General features: G+C 39.1%; 1 protein-coding gene across 1 annotated transcript in view; it reads right to left on the bottom strand.

The window, feature by feature from the left end:
* LOC121942504 (protein diaphanous homolog 3-like) overlaps window positions 1–21,671 on the bottom strand; it is a 215,845-nt gene that overhangs the window by 69,454 nt on the left and 124,720 nt on the right. Inside the window, 2 exon segments of the mRNA XM_042485728.1 lie at window positions 7,842–7,977; window positions 18,716–18,880. Of these exon segments, the coding sequence (XP_042341662.1) occupies window positions 7,842–7,977; window positions 18,716–18,880 (301 nt within the window).

Consider the following 21,671-nt stretch of genomic DNA (forward strand, 5'->3'; position numbering starts at 1 on the left):
AGATATTTCCTTAAGAAAACAAGAAGGAAAAAGAGAAAGAAAAACAGAGGCAGTATAGTAACCTTAAATAACCTTAAATGACTAAAAACTGAAAACAATCAAACACAAAGAAAAAGAAAATAAAAGAAAATGAACATTAGATTTGGGCCTGACATTGTTTATTCTTACATACTTATGTACTTTTGATTCTGCCTTATCAGTCTTTTTCAAGTTCTCCATGTATGTGTTCATTAGTTTCTACCCTATTTTTATTCTTCACTATTAGCTCCTGACCTTAATTTGGTGCCATGCCTTTGTGTTAATCCATCCACCTTTCCATAAATTTTACCCACACCCCCCCATAGCCACCTCCATCCATACACACACACAAACGTACTGATCAACAAAGACGCGTAAACAGACGCGTGCACACACACACATACACATACACATACACACACACACACACACACACACACACACACACACACACACACACACACACACACACACACACAATCTACCTCCTCTCCAAAGCAATATTGTATTTTGTATTTTTACAAATAATCATATCATACAGTTTTTATAATACGGTCCCATCTTGACTCAAAGACTTCACCTAGGTTTCACATTTTATCAGTTATTCTTTCAACACTGAAGATTAATTGTTTCCTTCCATTTGGTAATTTGTGTTGCCACTGGTTTCAGCCAAAATGTCGCTATCTGTATCAAATATACTCGACAAATGTCAACCAACTACGCGAGCACCACTTTAATAGTAAAGCATGATACAGATGGCATTACTTTGCCTATAGTATCTTCGAACTACCCCATGAGAACATAGGCTGTCTCATACAGGGTTCGCAATAGCATCTTTCTTTCTTTCTTTTTCTCTTTCTCTTTCTTATGCCCCTCCTATGCTTTTAGCATCTTTGCATGCAGGGTTGCATCTCTAGCTGTTCTTCTATTTGACGTCTTAATAGTTCATCGCTTGTAGCCATGTAGGGAATGTTAAATAAAGCTCTGATGTGTAATTTGTCGCTCCACAAACATTCCCGCTTCTGGCCTACCCTGGGAGTTAATGCAACAGATTTGTCATACACAAGCCAGGCACAGCTAGAGGAGGAGGGGAAAAAACACCTATTCAATCTGAATTTCAATCTCCATAGGGCTCTATGCAAATGTATGCAAGCTGATGCTCTCCCTCTCTCTCTCTCCCTGACTGCCAGAACGCCAGTGCAGATGACGAAACCAGGCTGCATATTATCGTGTAGGTAGTAGCCCAGTCTGTGGCAGGTAAAAGAGACGGAGAGAAATGAGAAGGAAGCCGGGGGAAGCTCACATTTCACAAATGCATAAGTAGGCAAAGCTAAAACCAAACTAAATGCAGATACCTGTAGCAAGTAACGAAGCTAAAATCCATTTTGATCATTTCCTCCAGGAAGCCCTCCCCCCTTCCTTCCCCTGTCTGTCATTGCTGTGCCCTTCAGCATAATGTGGCTATGGAGCCTCTCTGGGGGTTTTTAGGGAATTGATGGATAATCAGATGATTACATAGAAAATCTCCATTGAGGACAATCCTCGCTGACAAACAAAGAGAAAGCTCTTTAGTTAATAAATAGGCTGAGAGACAGACAGAGTGAGAGAGTGTGAGGCGGCGAGAGAGTGAGTAAATCCCGTCCTGGGTTGGCAGCACAATGCCAAATCTCTATCACATATTCATTTCATCCTAACAATCTGTGTGTATTTATGTGTATGTGTGCGTGTGCGCGTGTGTGTCATACATTGCCAGAAACATCACTTCTTGGGGATGTCACTGAGTTTGCCTTTAGCTTTATCTTAATTTGAGCGTATCTAAATAAATTTCAAGCTCTAGGCATATTTGTATAAGCCTTTCTGACAAAATTTGGCTGAAGTTTATTCTTATGATTTTCTTATTTCTGAACTACTTTTCTGAAATGGAAAGTTTGCAGTGAAATACAACTCAGCTCACACATGGGGGAAATAAGTCCAAGCTGTCACTCTGATGGAGCTGCAAACTTGCAAGAATCATTTAAATTCACATAAGGACATAAATACAGTGTCAATAGAGGGTGTTTAAGTTTCTTGGTTTACAGCACTAAAGAAAGTGGATGTACTGTAATCATATTTTTCACTGACACTGATAAACAAAAAAAATTAAATTAAATAAAATTAATATATGAAAACAAAAAGTTTGATTTAACAATTATTCATCCTCTTTAAATCAATAATTATAAAGGGCAGCAATTTATGTTACTTATCACTTTATAATGTCAATGTTGAACTATTAATCAGTTAACTGCTGTGAATATTATTAATCTGGTATGTGTGTCTTTCTGTAGGTTAGTTTTACTACTCTTCAGTTTATTGCACTGTGCACCACCTTGGTCTGCTGGGAGCTAGCAGTGCTGCTCATTCTGCAATTACTTCAAGTAACGCCGTCCCGACCGAATGGTGTTGCTGTGGCTACATGATAGCCACCCTCCTCTCTTCTTCCAAGTTGCCCCATTAAATAAATGTCTTCATTTTGATCCGCAAACCCCACTTAGCATTGTTAACTTTGTTATAACGGTTGGCTCTGTTAGCACCATTAGCAGTGTCAGTACAGGTAGCGGTGCTAATATAGTTAACAATGCTAAATGGGGTTTGCGAAGCCACATACTCATGGACGTGACCTGGAAGGAGGCTGGAGGGTGGCCATCTATGTTTCAACAGCAACAGTGTCCTGCCACAGGGATGCTTTTACTAACAGTAATAGCGATTGCGCAGCACTGCTAGCTCTCACTCAACCGAAGTGGTGCACAGAGCAGAGCAGCCAAGGATGTTAATGCAACTAACTGGTTGTCTGTCAGCCATACCGACATAAAATAAAAGGCAATACATTTACATCACATGCACTATAATTTCACCATCTGTAAATGGATAGCATTATGGAATGCAGCGATAAAGCTAACTGAGTCAATAGAGTGCTGGACAAAAAGGAAAGGGCTCTTGTATTTATCATCATGTTGCATTTTTCTTTAAAAAACAATTAGATACCAGATTATGGCTGTTGGTCTGCAGAAAGAAAAATTAACTCAAACTGACATCCCTAATTTGGACACTACAATGTTCATTCTTCCTCACAAAACTGCAGCTCTGTTGAGTTTCATGGCATCTAAACTCTTAATTTTATTGTGGGCTGGATTCTGTTCTTAAGACAGTCTTGCTGGAAATTAGAATGTTCCACAAACTGCACTTCTTGCAGAATGCAGCAAGGATTTGTTTTAAGGATTTATCTATATTATGTATTTATTTTACTGTGTACCGTCACAAGCCTTCCAGGGCCTTCTGCAGATAAACATCCACACAGCATGATGCTGCCACCAACATGCTACATGCTGGGGACTGTGTTGTGTTACAGCAGACATGTTCAGTAAGATGGCTAATTTAAGACCATCGGGTAAACATGTAGGCGCAAAGCATGTCTCTCTGTCTCACACTCTGGATTTCATTTCTTTTTTTAATAACTTGAACATTAAAATATTGCAAACACTACAAACTGACTGAAACTTTTCTTCATATTTCAAATATGAACTTTTAGCCTAACTTAATGGTTCAGTATAGGTAGAAGCACCCTCTGCAGATATGGTGTCTACAAATTACAGGCACTGAGCCTACATCTGCGTACCAGTCATCATTAATCGATGAACATTACCAAGCCTCCTTAAGCTTTGATTGTGTCCCTGTCCTGGGAGACACTTCAGAGCAAATCCCTCTTTTAATGTTACTCACACATATGTAAGCTGTATTGCACTATTTATTACAACTGAACCATTTATTACATTTCCACTATTCTTCCCATTTGCACAATAATCATTCACTTCTTCTTAGAAGTAACTGATCACTTCCAATTTTTACATGAAGTTGCTGCTGTACTGAAGTTGGTTCTTGTGTGTTTTCATATACTGTATGCCTTCCTTTAACTGCAATTTTCTTATATGTATTTTGTAGTTAACTACTCCTTGTACTTTTTCTGTTTTTTTGTTTGTGTACTTGCATGTTAACGCTGGGGGTCTGAAAGAAACAGCATTACAATTCCATCCATGTCCTATACACATGGCATAATTGACAATAAAGTTGACTTTTAATGATATAAACACAAATAATACAACCCTGGCCCACTTGGAGTAGTTCACTTTAGGGCTTAACCCTATACCTGTTTTTTTGGATAACCTGTGCAGAACAGAAGGTGAGATACAACCAACACTATCCAACCAACACACAGTACATAACACATCCACCAGAATCCTGTTCATTAGCTTCAACTGGACATGACCCTTCATTTGGATATGCAGAGCACTGTAAAACTTCAGGCGCTCTGTGGCAAATGGAGACATGTGTATTATGTTTTAGCCAAGAGAGGCCTTGGTTTGGCCATAGACAGTATGCCCACAGCAGTACTTTGGCCTGGATGGAGCATGGCGGTTCTCTCCTTGCACTCTAGCATCTACAGGAGTTCTGCAGTGGCTGGCATAGTCATGTTTGCTATAGATGCTGGTGCAGGGTGATGACTGCCAAGCTTGGCTGCTCTGCCAGCCTTGGCTTTGGCACTGGAAAATGGGTCTGGAGGCTGCACTGTTGAGCAAGTTTATGGCATCAACCATGCTCCAAAGGGGAAGGAAAAAAACAAAACAAACAGAAAAAAACAACAACTGGCAGTTAGAACCAGATGCTCTGGCATAAGGTAGACATTGCCTTCTTCATAGCTATGTCTGAACTTGAGTGGTAAATCAAGTTCTCGTTCTAGCTATATTATGCCTCAGGGCCACAGCAGAGGACAGAGTTTGAGAAAAAAAAAAATCCATATAATCCCCAAACATCTACTGACAATATGCAAGCAAGCCAAACACCAAGTGCAAAAGCACATATTGCCTGAAATATGGTCAAAGTTGAAATCATAGCTCCATCTATCAATACAGGATGTAATCAGTAAATTATTTATCCAGTGCAGCAGAACATCAAAGGAGACTCAACAACATGTTTTTGATTAAATAAAAATACCAATTTTTCAAAGCAAAAGCAGAGGTCTTCCAGTTCAACTCAGAAACCTGTCATACTCTTATCAGTAAGCAACATATTGATCATAAAGTCTGAAAACGCTTGCACTTCTGCTCAAGTCCAGGTGATAAATATTGAATTTTACAGTGAGCTGTGTTACCTAAACAAAGGTATTTTTACTCACCAGTCACTGGATAAAAGTGCAGTAAAGTACCATAGGAAAAGCAACTATGTTTTAGGGGTAGCAGTGAGACATGAAATATTAACCAGGAAGTCCAGTTTGAGTAACAGATACATGAGTTTGTTTATATAATACATTATTTTGCTGGTGTGGAAAGTAATTACAGGGTCACTTATTTTATTGTTTTTAAACATTATTGAAGGGTAAACAGTAGAAACATGTTACACATTACATAAGCCCCATTTTACGCTGCCTGTTCAAGGTATTAATATTTTGCCAATATGCTGCCTCTGCGTCTGTATGAAAAGTACGATTATGGAATGGGGGAACAGTGTTGTCTCCCATGTAAGGCGTCAGCGGAAGTAGTAACAGCAGCAAAACAGGGTCTGTATAAAAGGGACAACAAGCAGGAAAGGATCATGGGCTGGACAGTTGTGATGTTTTGTTGACGTATTGTGCGTGACCCACCGCAGAGATTTCTAAAGCAGGTAGCAGCAGTTGCAACTAAGTCAAAAAAGAACAGTGGCTGTAATGTCTGCATATTGGGAGACCAAGGAGATCATGAAGCTCCTTACCCTCCAAGCAGAGGACAAGATAATCCGTCATGTAACGGCAGTAAATGATTGTTACAGGCATATTATGCCATTTTCATTGTTTAAAGCACTGACAAAACATATATAATATGTCACATGAGAGGCAGCCTCTTTTGTGCTAAATATCATGCCTGTCACACCTCTTTTGCTTCTGCAATTCTGGCATGCAATCTAAAATCACCGTAGATGTATTATAGGGAAGTCTTGATGGGGGTAGGGCCTCGTTTTCTGGGTGTAGGATTGTGTAAAATACCCAGGTCTACTGGCCCATAGAGCATGCATACAAGAGACTCACAACAGCTGAAAGCGGCCGAGTGTGCCTGAGCAGGTAACTTCCATTGGTGAAGCAACTGACTTCTGGATTAGTACCTCACTAGTTTGCATGTCGGTCTAAAAACATTGATCTTGTGGCTCTTTTCGACTTTTCAAATGTTATCAAACTGGCTGGTTTAAATATAGTTAGTGATAGCAGTCATTTTGCGGGGGTTTTGGGAGGGCCAGTGTGCATCATGTGACCGACCCAGATGGTGTAATGCCACTTTTGGCCACTATGTAAAATTTGCATCAGAGCCTGGCGTACTTCCTGGGGGCTTGAAAAATCACACACTGAAGCGGCATGAAGCCACTGTTGTTTGATTCTGTGTAAAAATGCAAGATGGAAGATAGAAAGGCCTTATTCGCTACCCTATATAGCACAATCTCTGTGTAAAAAGGACTAAAGTAATATACCAGGAAGGTGCACTTGTATGTGATTTGTTGGACTCCAGAGCTGTGGTCAACAAAAATTTAACCAGGTTCAACTTCTGTGCTGGACAACCCAGTTTTATGCCTGACTCCTTTGTGCACAATAGCTGACCCTCAATCATTCATTCAAATTAATAAATGGGCTTTATTAATACTCGGGCTTTATTCCCACAGTGGTCTGGATTTGACTTGAAACTTTTCTGAGATATCGTATCCCTGGTACCTTTTTAAAATGTTCCAACTTGTTCTTCTATTCATTTTGAGGCTAACATGTTTTTAAACTAAATGGATTGGGGGGAAAGGAGCAATTAGAGTACAGTGTTTAAGTATTTCAGCAAGCCAGCTGATTTTTACTTTAGGCAGATGATTCTTCATGGAGCATTTGGCTGCATTTGTGTGACATCAAACCTTTTTGCTTGTGTCCTAGTTCAAGACTTGGGCTTTTCAATGTGCAATGTTAAAACTTAATATTAAATACATCAGCTGCGATTCAGCCATAACCCTTTATATAGATTAACAGACTGGTTGAATTGTGGGTATAGTGGCTCTCCTTCAACCAGGTGACCTGGGTTAAAGGTCATTTTAGCGATCATTTTTCCTAGCGAAGTGTCCTGTGACAATACACTGAAACCCTGACGAATGCTGTTCTGTTCTCTGACCTCACAAGAAAGGTCAAGCATGACGTGGTCAGCTACACCTAGATCAATAACTAATTAATAATAATCACAATAATACCTTTAAATTTCAAGGCTGTAAGGTGCACAATACTACATGTCGAGAACCTTGCCTTGCTTAGAGGTTCATTAATCAAGGAAAGGCAAAACAATGTGAAAGTTGCCTTCGTCTGACACATTAACACGACAGCTTATTACAGTGTAGTCATGACTAGTTTCATAATGTATGCTTTCCATAAGTGGGAAACTACATTTGATGGACTAAATGGTCAGATGTAATAAAAGCCCACACTAGTTTCAACTGAGCTGACATGAACAGAATAACTTTTTTTAAACTGAAATAATTTCATGCATTAATTAACTACTTGTCCATCAATCAAAATGCATTCTAAGGAGATGTGGGGTTTAGTTTTTGAATAGATAAAACACAGCATTTTGAGAAAATAGGTGTCTTCTCTAATCCATTAAATGGGATTTATGTTTGTCTCATAAATTAGTCATTTTGTTTGAATGATCTTTTGCACCATTTGCCCCCAGATTGATTCTGCGCCGTGTAAATGCCTCGATGATGCAAGAGTGGAGGGGCAAAGCAGACTGAACGGTCTCTACCTGCATTGACTTCCAGCAGTCTCCTCTTCTTCTGCGCTCTCTCCTGTTTTTCACGTTCAGCCTTCTCCTTCGCCGCCCGTGCTCTCCTCTGTTTCTCCTCTGACTCCCTCAGCCTCAGGTTCTCCTTCAGTGCTAGCTGTGAGGGGAGAGAGAGAGAGAGAGAAAGAGGGAGAGAGAGATAAAGTGAGGAAAAGATGGGGGAAAAAATGAGACAAAACAAGACGGGTTGCTAAGTGGGGTTAATTACAGCAGGGCAGAGCTTTTCAAAGGCAGAAGCAGCTGTCAAACACCACAGACATCTTCATCAGACACCATTAAAGTCAGATAAAGCTCCTTAGGTAGATTGACACCCGGATTTTGCCAGACAAAAGCAACTTGGCACCAGGGACTTCAGACACCAGGGATCTGTATGAGTGATGTAACGCTGACGTAAAGACATGGATAGACGCTGCTTTTCTTTTCAAAAACATTATTTTCTAATTTTTCCTCTTTCCTACACAGCCCAAAAAAATCTTTTTTTTAGAATTTATTAAAGCTCTGTACCAAAGTTTTGCTTGTTCTTTTTTGTTTTTCTCTCTTCAGTCTTTTTCAGGGCCTGAAAAAATCCCTGGCAGCACAACCTTACAAGATAAAACAAAGAGTGGGAAAATATTCCCAAACATGATACTAACACAGTATAAAATGTATAAAGTATGAAAATGCCCTCACTAAAATGATCAAGTCACTATGCATATATGTCAATAGAATATGTTAGGGTCAGTAAGAAAGCTTTAGCATCACCCTATGGCCACTGTGTGAGCTCAACAGCAATGCTAACAGCAATACAATTCAGGCTGTACAGTTAGATGCTGAACTGAGAACAGCCTACAGGTGCTGCTGTGTGGGAGGATGCTGATATCTACCACACTATCTGCCTGTACACTGTAAACAAAATCCACACCTGAAACCGCCTGAATTTTACTTAACCCCAAACCTAGAATTTAATTAGCAAATCAAAATGTGTGTGGTTACCACCTAACCACTTACAAAAAAAAAAATCAGATTACTGATTGCAGATATGCAAAATACATATTATATACTACAAAACTATTTTAAAAATTCTTTAAGCAAATGTAAGGTTTTCGCTTTACTATATCATTCTGATTGGAATAACTACCATTTAAAAAAATATATAAAATTGCAGTCCCGTGTGCATATTCTATTCCATATTTTAGGATGTAATGCAGTCTGACTCAAATGATGTTAAATGAATCATAGGAGCTCCCACTGTCCTTCCATTCACAAAGTGCTGATTATCAACTCCAATCAGAGCATTTTAACAAACATTGGTCAATTTTTTGACTTGATACTTATTTAGTTTACCTCCACTTCAACCATATGCGCCAAATTCCAGTTTTACATTTCTGGGCTGTTGCCCCTTTTCCTAATTAATTACATATCGATGGCCCAAGAACATTAAGGACAGAGCTGAATGGACAGCTGTTCAAGTATTTGAGAATGAGCATTTGAGAGTTTCTACAGCTCTAGTTAATACTGCAAGCATCACCTCTGGTTGGTAATGAGGACCTAGAGCAGGAATGTCTTTTTAGGAATGCACCGCTTTCTCGGTCAAACATTGGTATCAACCGATAATAGTAGACAGCAGTAAACTCACTGTCGAAATTTCCTATTCCTATCCTATTTCCCCGACAACACTGTTTGCAGCCGGAACTAACAGTATAAAAAAATGGACAAAGGTACTGTAATGTCACCCATTGGTGTGTGAACTCACTTTTTTAAAGCCTTGAATTTGGCATTTTGGTCCTCACCAACTTGGGTTTTTGAAGCCAGAAGCAATCAAATATTTACAAGCGGATGGAGCTGTGGAGGAGCTTACTTCTTAAGTGTCTTACTTTTTAACTTGTCGAAAAGAAGTCATTTATTCTACTCTGCCTTTATATGAAGAATTATGTTATAGGTAAGATACATACCGTACATCAACCATTGTGGCTACAGGCTCTATAATTCCTGTGCCAAAGGGTTCTTAATCTCATATGTCAATAGCTCAGTAATGCCACAGCCAAGAGACAGACTGCATATGATTTAATAGAGTGCTAGCATGATTGCCATCCTGATCAATAGCCAGTCACTTAAAGAAAGGGAGTCTGGGCTTTTATCAAACGCCCAACTCCTCTTCATCATCTCTCCTCCTCTTGCGCTATTCACACAGCTCAGCTTGACAGGCAGGTCAGTGGAAGAATAGCAATGCCGAACCAACATTAATGGATTCACACAAAATCACACACTACGGAAACTGTGTAGGACATGATGGAAAATCACAGTGGCACAATGAAGAGGGGCAGTCACTTATTGAAGCTCATTGACAGCCTCTTAGTAACTGTACGTCCAAGTGACCATTACAGGAAATTATATAGTTTAGTTGAATTCAAAACAAATCGGCGTTGCCGATTCAACATCAGCAAGCCACTCCAAATATAGCAAAACGGAAACTAAAATGAACACTCTGTAAATTACTAATAGCAGGGGTGTAACTATACAATATATGGCTCCACTACTATTAGCGTTAACTTAAGTCCAATGGTGAAGCACAGCTATATATGAACCCAATAGATGCTCCATGTCCACACTGTGACCTTGCTCTTTCACTGATATTTATTTTCCCTATCTATACAAAAACCTCAATGATATTGCAGCATCTTGGCATCTTAGCAGACATATAATTTAAACATTTATCCAAATACACTCATATAAAAAGACAATAGCGGCTAATGACACTGATGTGCACCACTCAGCAGGTTTATAGAAATTCATTGGAAGAGGAGAGAAGGCTGTGAAGATGAATACCAAATGACTGAGACACACTGAAGCTGTTCCGAGCTCTATTTTTAAACGAAACCAACCCCTCCACAAAATTAACTTTGATTTGATGTAATGAAACTGTCAGTTGCTCGTGGCATCCACTGATTCACAAATGACTATGTTCTTAATGGGCATCCAGTCTGGTAAATCACAGGCGGAGAGAATGAGGAAAAAGAGAAGGGAAGGGCAAGAGTACTGACACATTATACATTTTCAATAAGGAACAATTATGTGATCCAAGGTTAGCAGTCAGCTGTGATGGACGACAAATGTGAATGTAGTCAAAACTCTGACACTCCTTCTCCTCTTCACTGTCAAGCAGCTCTCTTATTGAAGAGTCAAATACAAGACATATGATTACATTTGTTTTTTGTTTAAGAAAAAAACCAAAACGGAATCCATCAAGCCCTATAAACCTATGACGCAAATGACAACTGTGCAATACCATTTTAAATATGGGCCACTGTTGGAGATATGGTCATTTCATAGGCTATTTTATGCAGAAGGAATGTGCAAATACTTTTGAAATTGGTGCTACATGACCAGAGAAAAAAGAAAAAAAAGACTGGCATTTGCTTTTACTCAAGAGGTAGAAAACCTACAACTACCAGGATGCACTGCGCCGCACTAGACCTATAAAAGCTCCAGCAGGTGGACGTTGTAATGGAAGCCTGGCCATTTTTCCACAGGAACCAATGTGGCAACTGGCTGGTAACAATCTCAAATCACAGCTAAACAGTGCACTAAAACATATTACTGAAAACATTTTAGGTGAGAAATGGCCAACACAGAAACAGATTCTTGGTTCATATTGGATCAGCACTGCTTAGTTTTACTGTTTGATCTCAGTATTCTCAGCCTTAGTTTTACAATACGGAAAACAATATGGCCCCCGCCTGTTGTTCACAAATTCTCATATTACAGCTAAACAGTGCACTAAAATATGTTGAAGACATTTTAGGCAGGAAATAGGCGATACAGTAACAGAATCTGGGTGTGTATCTGATGGACACTGCCAAGTTTTACAGTTTTATCTGAGTTAGGTCTGTCTCTTTCTCGATCCACTTCTATACTCTTTGTGGTAGCGCACATATGAAAATACAGAAGCACAATCTCTATTTTGAGCAATGGCCCTGGAGCCAGCAAAAATGATTTGAGCAGAGAGGTGAGCATGGAGATCTGGCTGCTGGTAGGATGGAGTGAAAGTTCATTTTATCATACTATCCACATTGTTATAATACAAAACTGGTTGAAAATTGGCTAAATATCACTTTAAGACAGTTAAGTTTTAATCAAACAAGAGTCTACAGCCATGTTGGTATGTTCTTTCTTTCCAGTGGTGCTTTGAGTTAAATGATGTTATGGTGCTGGATTAAAGTATAGAGATAAAAATTAATACAATTTATCCTCAGAGGACCATGAACATAAGTATCAAATATATCAAGCCATGGCCAAGGTATTTCAATAACAACCAAAAATTTCAACCTTTTGGTGGCGCTTGAGGAAAAGTCAGGGAATCACGAAATCTGGATGCATCATCTGGCACAAAAATTTTGTGACGATCCATTGAGCAGAAGTTGACATATGTGACTGAATAAGTGAAAACTTTAACCTGCTGGTGGCATAAGGGGAAAGGCCAGGTAATCACAAAACACACCGAGATTCATTGTTAAGGGGCCTTACATATTTGTAGGAAATTTAAAGACAATCCACACATTAGTTGTGAGGGCATTTCAATTTAAACCACTAATGTCAACCACATGGTGGCACTACAGAAAATGACAGGGCACCAGAGTCAGTAGAATTCCTCTTCATCCTCTTGAGACCATGAATGCCTGTACAAATTGATATGACAATCCATGCCAAAGTTTATGAGTAATTTCAGTCTGGTCCAAAGTGGCAGTCAGACAGATCAATAAACGAAATGACATTGCCACTCCTAATGCCATGCAAGCATGGCTAAATATAAATGGCAGGTGGTTTCAATAATACGGCTATGCAGATCAACAGAGGAGGTCTGTGGAGACAAAATTACATCTTATTTAAAACTGGACCCTTTACTGCTGCCAGCAGCCAGGAAAGCAATGATTAGTCAATAATGGGTCAATACAACAAGTGGGCCTGTTTAAAAGAGGATCACTCTTAAACTTCACAAAGAGAGTGGAAGAGTAAAAGAGCAGCTAAAGAACATTACGTCAAAACATCCTTGTTAGAACAGAAATTGATATGATCACAGCCAGCACAAAAGGGCCATGCTGTCTTCTTAAATCACAGGACCAATTAGCAATTTTAGAAATATAAAAGTAAGAAAGAGTCAGTGTGGACATTAACTGAGTACAGTAAAATAAAAAAAAAATAAAAGCTAATTTTAAGCACAAGGAAGGCAGATTTCATTTGTTTTTAACTCTGAATTCAATATTGAAAGGAAGAAGTATCTTACTATTGAAAAATAAGGAGAACTGAAGGAACATTGATTTGAGAGATTGTGAAGAGCCTGAAATTACAAAAAGATGAAGAGTCGTGTGATTTTTGCCTTCTGACAAAGCATTTGTTTTTACTGTTATGTTGAGCTGAAGCAGAGAGAGGGAGGGAGAGAGAGAGAGAGAGAGAGAGAGAGAGAGAGAGAGAGAACCAGCTCTGAGGAAATTGCCCTCCGCTCTCCTTCATCACTGCAGGTCTGCTTCCCCCTCCTCCTCTCCTGGATGTCCGCCATTAGACACGCTCAATTGGATTCCTGTCAGATGTGCGGCCTCGCCCTGGGTCTCCTTCCTACGGGTGACTGAGCATGCTGTACGTGTGTGTACGAGTGTGTGTGTGTCCATCTTTGTGTGTGAAAAAGCTAAGCAGCTTTTCCAATAAAAAAAAAAAAAAAAAGCCAACACAAAATGACAAACGCACACAAACAAACATGTACACACACACATGTTATGCGGACAACATACACACAGTTCAAGGCTCAATTCGCTCCAGGCACTGGTCTAGAGAGAGCACGCACCTATTAGCATGGGCCTTGGCACAGCAGGCTAAATGCTGACACAGATTTGACCGAGAGGTTATGGTGCTGAGATTTACTGTACGCCTGCGTTCATTGACCTAGCCTTGGCTTCCCCCAAGATACGTCTGTGTGATGGGACCATTTGAACGAATTGCTGACCTAACACAGGGGAATAAACAGCTACATGGGAGTTTTGACCATATAATGCTAGTCTTTATAACACTTGGCTTGTTCACCTTTCCCGGGCAGAGTCATTAACTGTTATGTTTGGTCAGAACATAAACGCTTCAGCAGAACTAAAGCTGTGGAGTTAAAACGAAGCAGATTACAGCTGCAATTTGAGACATTATCAAGCCAATTGCATGTCACATATTCCTCTCATTATCATAAATTGGAATTTAATGAATGCATTGAACATACAGAGGTTTGTATCATTCAGTTTTTTTTTAAAATTCATATCTGTTCATATCTGACAAACGCTAGTCATGAATATGGTTGTGGCTACTAAAGTGAGGAAAAGCACACAGCACACAGAAGTACCGGGATCAATATCACAGGTAAAAAAAACCCAACAGGCTAAAAGCAAAGCACCTGGGAACCTGTTTTTATGACTTTTCTGTGTGTGTTGGGGGGGGGGGGGGGTCCTGACTTTTCTGTCTGTATGTGAGTCTCATGTGAGTCACAAACAGCAGCCAGCAGATCAGGATATGTGTTTCATTCCTGTTGAGGGCTGCAAGCTAGGTCCCTGCAAACGTCTGGTCGTTCATACCAAATGCAGTCAAAGTGGTCAGGTTTTATATTTATAGACTTGCTCAGCCAACATTTCATCAAAGCACTCCATCTGCTAAGAGCTCTGAAATTTGAATTGGTGTAGACAAACTTTCGAGTCCTGCAGCTAACCAATCATTGCAATGGGGTCTGTGCAACTTCATCCATGTAGTTAACAAATCTTGGAGTTGCACAGCTCGGTGCTCACCCCCTCAACGCACATTGGCCAAAGGCACAATTTATTTACTGGTTTATTTGACAGGGACAATGCAATGAACATAACAAGTTCGAGAACAAATTACTGATGTGTTGCATTCAGAGTTTCTAGCCTAGGCTAATTTGCAACCCCAGTCCCTGGTTGGGCTCTTCTATTGTACAACTGTGCAATATTGCCATCTAAACTGCACTGATTGCAAGAGGCATGAAACAGCAGTGTTAGGATTTAATTTGAATTTCACTGAAAGCTTAATTTTGAATATAAAAAAAACCCAAATATTATGTATATGTGTATAATAACCAAAGGTAACCAAAAATATACCAAGAAAAAGAGCAGGAAGAAGCAAGACTTATTAGAAGGGCAGAGGGCAGGGCTTAAGGTTTCTAGCTGTGTACTGTACACATAGTTTAATGTAAAAGTGCTCATGTGAAAGCTGAACACTTTTAATGTCATTTGACCTAGTTAGCTATTACAAATGTAACTATGGTTGCCCCTTTAGAGTGTAAGCTTTGAATCATCATTCGGTGACCCGTCAGTCAACTGAGATTGCTTCGAGTAAAGTATTCATTCTTTACTCTTACTTCTTCTTTTATTTTTGGTTGTCAGTGTGCTGTGCAGTGTACTTCTAGGAACGTACCACAATAGTCTCTGGCTTTTACTTGATATCTAGCGTGGACAAAAAATGTTGTTGTACATATCCGATCCGCCGTTAGCTGGTTTACATGAATGATGCCAGTTTCCAAGATTGTTAATAATGAAATGTCTAATTATATATAATAATTTATTATATTTATTATAATTTATTTTTGAAAGTGTAACACTTGGCAGCGAAAAATTGTTTATAGTGGTTGAATGGGAATAGACTATACAGAGTGTACGCTACACTGACAAGAGAAAGAGAACAACAGCCCCTCCTACAGACCTCCACAGTTGGTTATAAGAAATCTACGCAAGACTTAGAAAGTACAGGAACACACTGTGAACTACTCCCAGGCAGTTTAAACTGTTTTGACTTGGGTAGACAGGGGTTGACAATTATCTCAAAGATGTTGGAATGTATTCAAAGTTTTGGACCCCCCACACATTGCAAATGGGATATCTATCTTCTACAACAAGTTCCTGGTAATTTTTATATATCTAAATTGCTCCCACAGTCATTTTAAGGTGCCTTTTTCGGCCAAAATGAGGTTGTAATGTTGGTTCTCCCTGACATTTTTCCAGCTCCTCTTTTCCATGCTTCAGGTGAACAGCACAACTTTCTCATACACAAAACAAACACGTTACGTGACTCACAACAGGAGATTTCACAGCACATAAACAACAAACCCCACAAGAGTCGTTTTCATATGGCAACAATGCAGGAATCAGGATGCCACAAAGCATATTCTCTACACTTCTTACGGAGATGAAACTGTCACATTTTGCAACTACAGTTTTGGAAAACCTAGTTAAACATAGCATCCCTGTTTGGCTCAAATGTGGGTCCCCAATCACACAGTCCCTTTTCTTGAAGATATTGACATGTACTTTATATACTACACTTAGATATGACTCACGACTAATCCTGTCATCGGATGTCTACCAATAACACATCTGGCAAGCCAAAACATTACTGACCATCATAGGAGTGATGGAAGTTAGTGTAGTGGCTGGGCATCTAAAAGGTTTGCAAAAACACACTTACTGTGTGCCCCAATGATAATTTAGGCTGTCTGTCAGTTTAAAACATTTTACAAGCCTCTTGTCAGACTATGTGTAGGGTATACATTGTGTGAAATGCACATTAAATGTCTACATCAGGCCCACAACAATTATTCTCCTTAAAAACACACGTTAATGTTCAGGCAAGGAGTACAAGAAAACCAAAAGCATAACTAATGACTGTGCAGGAAAAAAGCCAAAGAGGCATGAAATCCATTTGTGTGTGTGAGGTAGATGTTAAGTTGGGGGCAGGGCAGGAACTTTAGTAGGCTAATTAGCTAATATTATCTGTCGCACCCAGTGGCCTGTGCCACTAATCCTGCTGATTAAACACAGTGGGTCTCCACAGCTCCACAGCTCACAGTAGCACCAGCCAGATAAGGCCACCGAGCTCAGTGATGACATAAATGTCTGGGGGAGACTGGACTACATAGGACTGGCACTGTTCTGATGTGCATTATTCAACAGGACACTGATGTGGGAATCACAAAAAGAATTTGCTTTTGTGTCGTGATGTAGCCAAATAATGAAAATACTAAAAGTGTCAAATCCAATTGGTTAATAGACCTTGTAGACTTTTTTCCCCCCAATTATTAAATAAAAGACACAAAATACAAATACACCTGTAACTCAAAATAATCATAAAATGTCTTTAAAATGGTGTAATGAAACACAAAAGTCTACATGAATTAGCAATCCAAGATAATTTTGTGTAATATATGAAGATGCTTTTTTCAACTAAAACACAAGAAACTTGTACTCCAGAAAAGAATGAGCACTCAATGAAGATCCTAGGGTCACTGATCAGCAATTATGACTGAAATATTAATGTCAGAGAGCAGTAATAGAAATGAAAGAAAGAGGAGGCAGAGCCACGGTGGAAGGTCAGAACGTACTAAAAACCACCCCCGCCAGATCAGGCTGAAAGCTCTGAAACCTACCCCTCCTCCCCGTCACACGGACTTTAAGGAATACTTTATCTGCAAAATCAACATCTGTATGTTGATTACCAACCATGTTACCTTGAATTCAAGAATAAAACTTTCAAAGTTTTTCTCACATGCCTCCGCATTGAATGTAGAATCCAAAAAAGGTAAAAATTCTTCAAGAATTTAAGTAATCAGGGACCACATTTAACAACAAAAAAAAAACTATATTAAAGCATCCATTTACAAACTCTCACACATCTCGTGCAACACAATCCAAGTCGCATTTATTAATTTTTAACATGTCAGTACAAGTAGTCCTATGCATTGAAGAGAAGCGTGCCTGAGCATGCTTAGGGCATGCTACTAGGTAGGAGAAGCATTTTTAAATAGCAATGTTTTTGCAAAAATGCATGTTTGTGGGAAGTAGAGTATATGACTAGGTAAATGAGACTTGGATTATTCTGCACAATTCATGTGAGTTTGTAAACGAGTGCTTCGTTATAAGTGGTGAATGAAGTATCTGGAAGCCATGCTTGATTAAAATTACAGATATCTCACCAGATAATGACCTTGGTAGATGTTAAAGTCACCTAGTAGAATATTACCTGGGTAAAAGTCTTAGAGTATCTGATATTTACTATACTTAAGTATCAAAAGTAATTTTATGTTATTGAATGCGCTTAAGTATTGAAAGTAAAAGTACACAGAAATTATTCTATTTAAAAAAGGAGGCAGTATTTCTTCTTAACATGTACACCACCTTAAAATTGAGAGTAACTTGAAGAAAAACAAGGTATTTTTAAAACTTATACCATTTTTAAAAAGTACAGTTTTTCCTTTCTGCCAATTTCTTCACTCACCCATCTGTTTCTACCTCCCTTCCTTACTTTCAGCAAGCAACTAAAATGCTTCGGGTAAATGAAATGGAATACAAGTAAAAGCTGGCAGAGATATTAAAACTCAAGTTCAGATATTCACAAAAACCACTATGACAAAGTATTATTGCTTTGTTACACCACTTTTCATTATGTTCAGTGCAACCTCTGAAACCTTCAAATCATGAAAAAGAATTTCCCTTTTTTGGATTTCTCATTCACCGTGGAAGCATGTGAGAAAAACAAAGTTTTCTTCACAAATTCTAAGCAGCACGCAGTGAGTAATTGATATAAAAATGGTAATTTTGTGGATGAAGTAAAATAATTAATTAATTACTAATTAAAGCTACATTAATTATCATATTTTTATATCAAAATGTAATCAAAAACTTTCTTTGTTGCAAAACAAATTCAGGTACTGCATATCCCAATGAACATCAACCCATGACCTTTGGACTTTCACATAACATGCTCAGAAAATACCTTTTCATGCTTTAACTAGGGGTCAATCTACAGTACAGTATACTCACAGTGAACATGGATCGGAAGTTGCTGAGATCGGTAAACAGCTCCTCCACAGAAGTCTTCTTCGGATCAACAGCAAAGTACTCCAGCATGTTGTGATACAGCGTTTCCATATTGCTGTGCATTATCACCAGCTTGTCATACTGCTCCCGTGCAACCTTGCTGAAGCTGTAAAGGTTTGTGGTCAAGGTCATCAACATGTCTAGCACTCATTAAGTGTTATTATTTTTTGCAGCTAATACACTACTCCCCACTTTGACAGAAATAAAGGAAGAGAGTGTTTAGAAAAAAAAAGTGTAGAAAAAAAAATCTTAGACATTTGTTGCCGTAAGGCTCTGAAGCTGGAAAAGAGACTATAAGCACTAAACTAAGATGTTTGCATTAACAGTGCTGATGCTGTCAGTCAGGATACTATTACAGGGTGTTCACTACTATGACCCCCCGCAGCCTCCAGCATCTGTGACTCATGTCTGGCTGCTGGCAAAGCGTGTTGGCTTATTTGACATGCACAATATTGAATGAAGCTACAAACACTAATCATAAAAAAAGACTCTACTATAAAAACAAGGAGATCAAAATCCACACATTGCCAAATTTTAATTGTACTCAAAGATTAAATTGTTTCAACTTCAACCCAAAAAGCCCATACAAACAGAATATAATTAACTGATTTTTAGTACTCACTTCACAGTTAGTATAAACACTGCAGATAAAAATGTACAGCATTTGCAATTAACGGTGCTGGTTCTGTGCATTAGCAAGCACAGCCTTAGTCTGCTTAATTTTTTTTTCTACTGTGTGGACCGACGACACGTCTTTGCACCTCAAAATGTTCCAAGAGTAATGTCAAGAGCCGGTCCTCACAGACACAGATATACCCTACAACACACAGAGATCTGCTGTAGCAAAATATTACTCATTTGAAGATTGCCTGTATGGTACTGTGTGCCCAAACTGACCAGCATGAAAGATTAAGGAGCATTAAAAGGACCTCCCGGTTAAACCTAGCAAAGCAAAGGGCCGCTTTACTGTGTTGGAACGTTTTAGGATGTGTGTGGATGAGGACAAATGGGCAATGGTTATGTCAACATAAGCTGGAGAGGTGTCAGTTTCAGAGAAAAGTGAGGGAGAAAGCGAGAGCACTAATACACATCCTGCCCACCAGGGCAAACTCCCGAGGGAGTCTACTCAGTCACCAGACACACAATGATGCAGAATTCTAGCAAGCTTGAATTTGCTGTTAAAAATGATTTGAAAGATATGTCATACTATCAGCCCTTTTGTGTTATACTTTCTATTTCTAAAGGCATGTCCTACGACACAGATACTAAACTTGCTTTGCTTGGGGGCCACTTCTGCAAAATGCCAGGAATCTGGGGACCAGTAGCAGCAGCCCCATACATTTTTAGGGCATTTCTAATATTTTAGATTGAATCTAGTATTTTAGGACAGCTCTATAATTTTAGGATGTATCTTGGATTTTAGGACATTTTTTGGAGCTTAGGACATTTCTAGGATTTTAGGATGTTTCTCTGATTTTAGTTAATCCCTCCGGTTTTATGACATTTCAAGGATTTTAGTACATTCCTAGGATTTTAGGACATTCATTCTTCTTGACATAAGTTGAATATCTCTCTCCTAAGCTGTTCTTCCCACATAAGAACACTGTTTGATAAAACTTTAAGCTCACAGAAAAAATAAGATTAGTTTGAACTAATCTGCTCCTTCTAAAACAGCTGCAGAACTTTCTGTGCAAATCAATAAAAAAAAAAAAGAAAATGATGTGTCCCTAACCAGCAGTCCTGCTAATGACCCCAACAACCTTGTCTCATGGCAGATAAGAAGCAAAAGTGTCTGCGTGTGTGTGGTATCACAATTATGTGGGCAGCATCTCTGGCTTCTATTGTGCCCCTTCATTATAGCTCAATTGATGGGCCTATTTGACGCCTGGCCTCGGTTGAATTTGGCTCGGGATGGGACTACCTATTCAGAACTGGGTAAATGCTGTTCAATAGGCACTGCTCCCAGATTGACTTGTCAGTAATATCTTTCCAAGCCTGCAGCTGAGGGGAAAAAGCCATGAGGAAAGCCTGAGCAGGTGATGGAAAGCAAGAGAAATAGCTGAGAGCCACGGTTGATAAGTATCATGGGGCGCAAAATATTTCTCCTCCTCCTGTTCCCACTCTCCTGACTTCTTCCCTGTTCCAGAGAAATCAGTGCTCCGCTGCAGCTGATTCTCAAGACTTTCTGTTCATGCTTGCTTTCTTACTGATCCTTTACTCCTTTACTCCTTTCCTCCCACATCTTTCCCCTCATATTTCCTTCTCACATTCTCCATTTGCTCATTCTCCTCCAGTTTCTTCCCTGTTCTAATATGCCACCTTTACAAGCTTGGCTCACATTCAGAAGTGTAACACTAGACCAATAACACAGTAACTGTCTACTCGAGAGGCGCATGAAGTGATAATGGAATTTTCAATGTCACCATTGTGACACTGCAAGCTTCTCATGTTTAGCTGGTGACTGTGGATTTTGCTGGTTGGAATAATGGCCGTCGAAGGCAAACTTCATCAGCAGCAGGTGTAAGAAAAAAAAAAGAAAAAAAACTGATTGTATCATCTTTAAAGAGGCTTCTTCAGTGTGAGCAGTGGAACTTGTTCAGAATAAAAGAGCTAATCTCCTCGCCTTTGATCTGGTACTTTTAGATATCATATGATTGGGAATCTTCAAAGATGTGACTGAGTAATGTCCAGTAATGGTCGGTATTCAGTAAGATGAGATAAAGAGAAAATGGACCAGTCACAATCTACTTAACAGAGCCTGATTACACCAACCTTTCTTGTCAAACTGATGAAAAAAAAAAACTGATTTTTAGTATAGATTTATAAATGAATCCCATTCAAAATCAGAGTTTCTCTAATAATAGTAATAACTGTAATATAATGCAATAGTACTAATATG

This window comes from Plectropomus leopardus, chromosome 1, assembly GCF_008729295.1.
Source record: "Plectropomus leopardus isolate mb chromosome 1, YSFRI_Pleo_2.0, whole genome shotgun sequence".
Lineage (NCBI taxonomy): Eukaryota > Metazoa > Chordata > Actinopteri > Perciformes > Serranidae > Plectropomus > Plectropomus leopardus.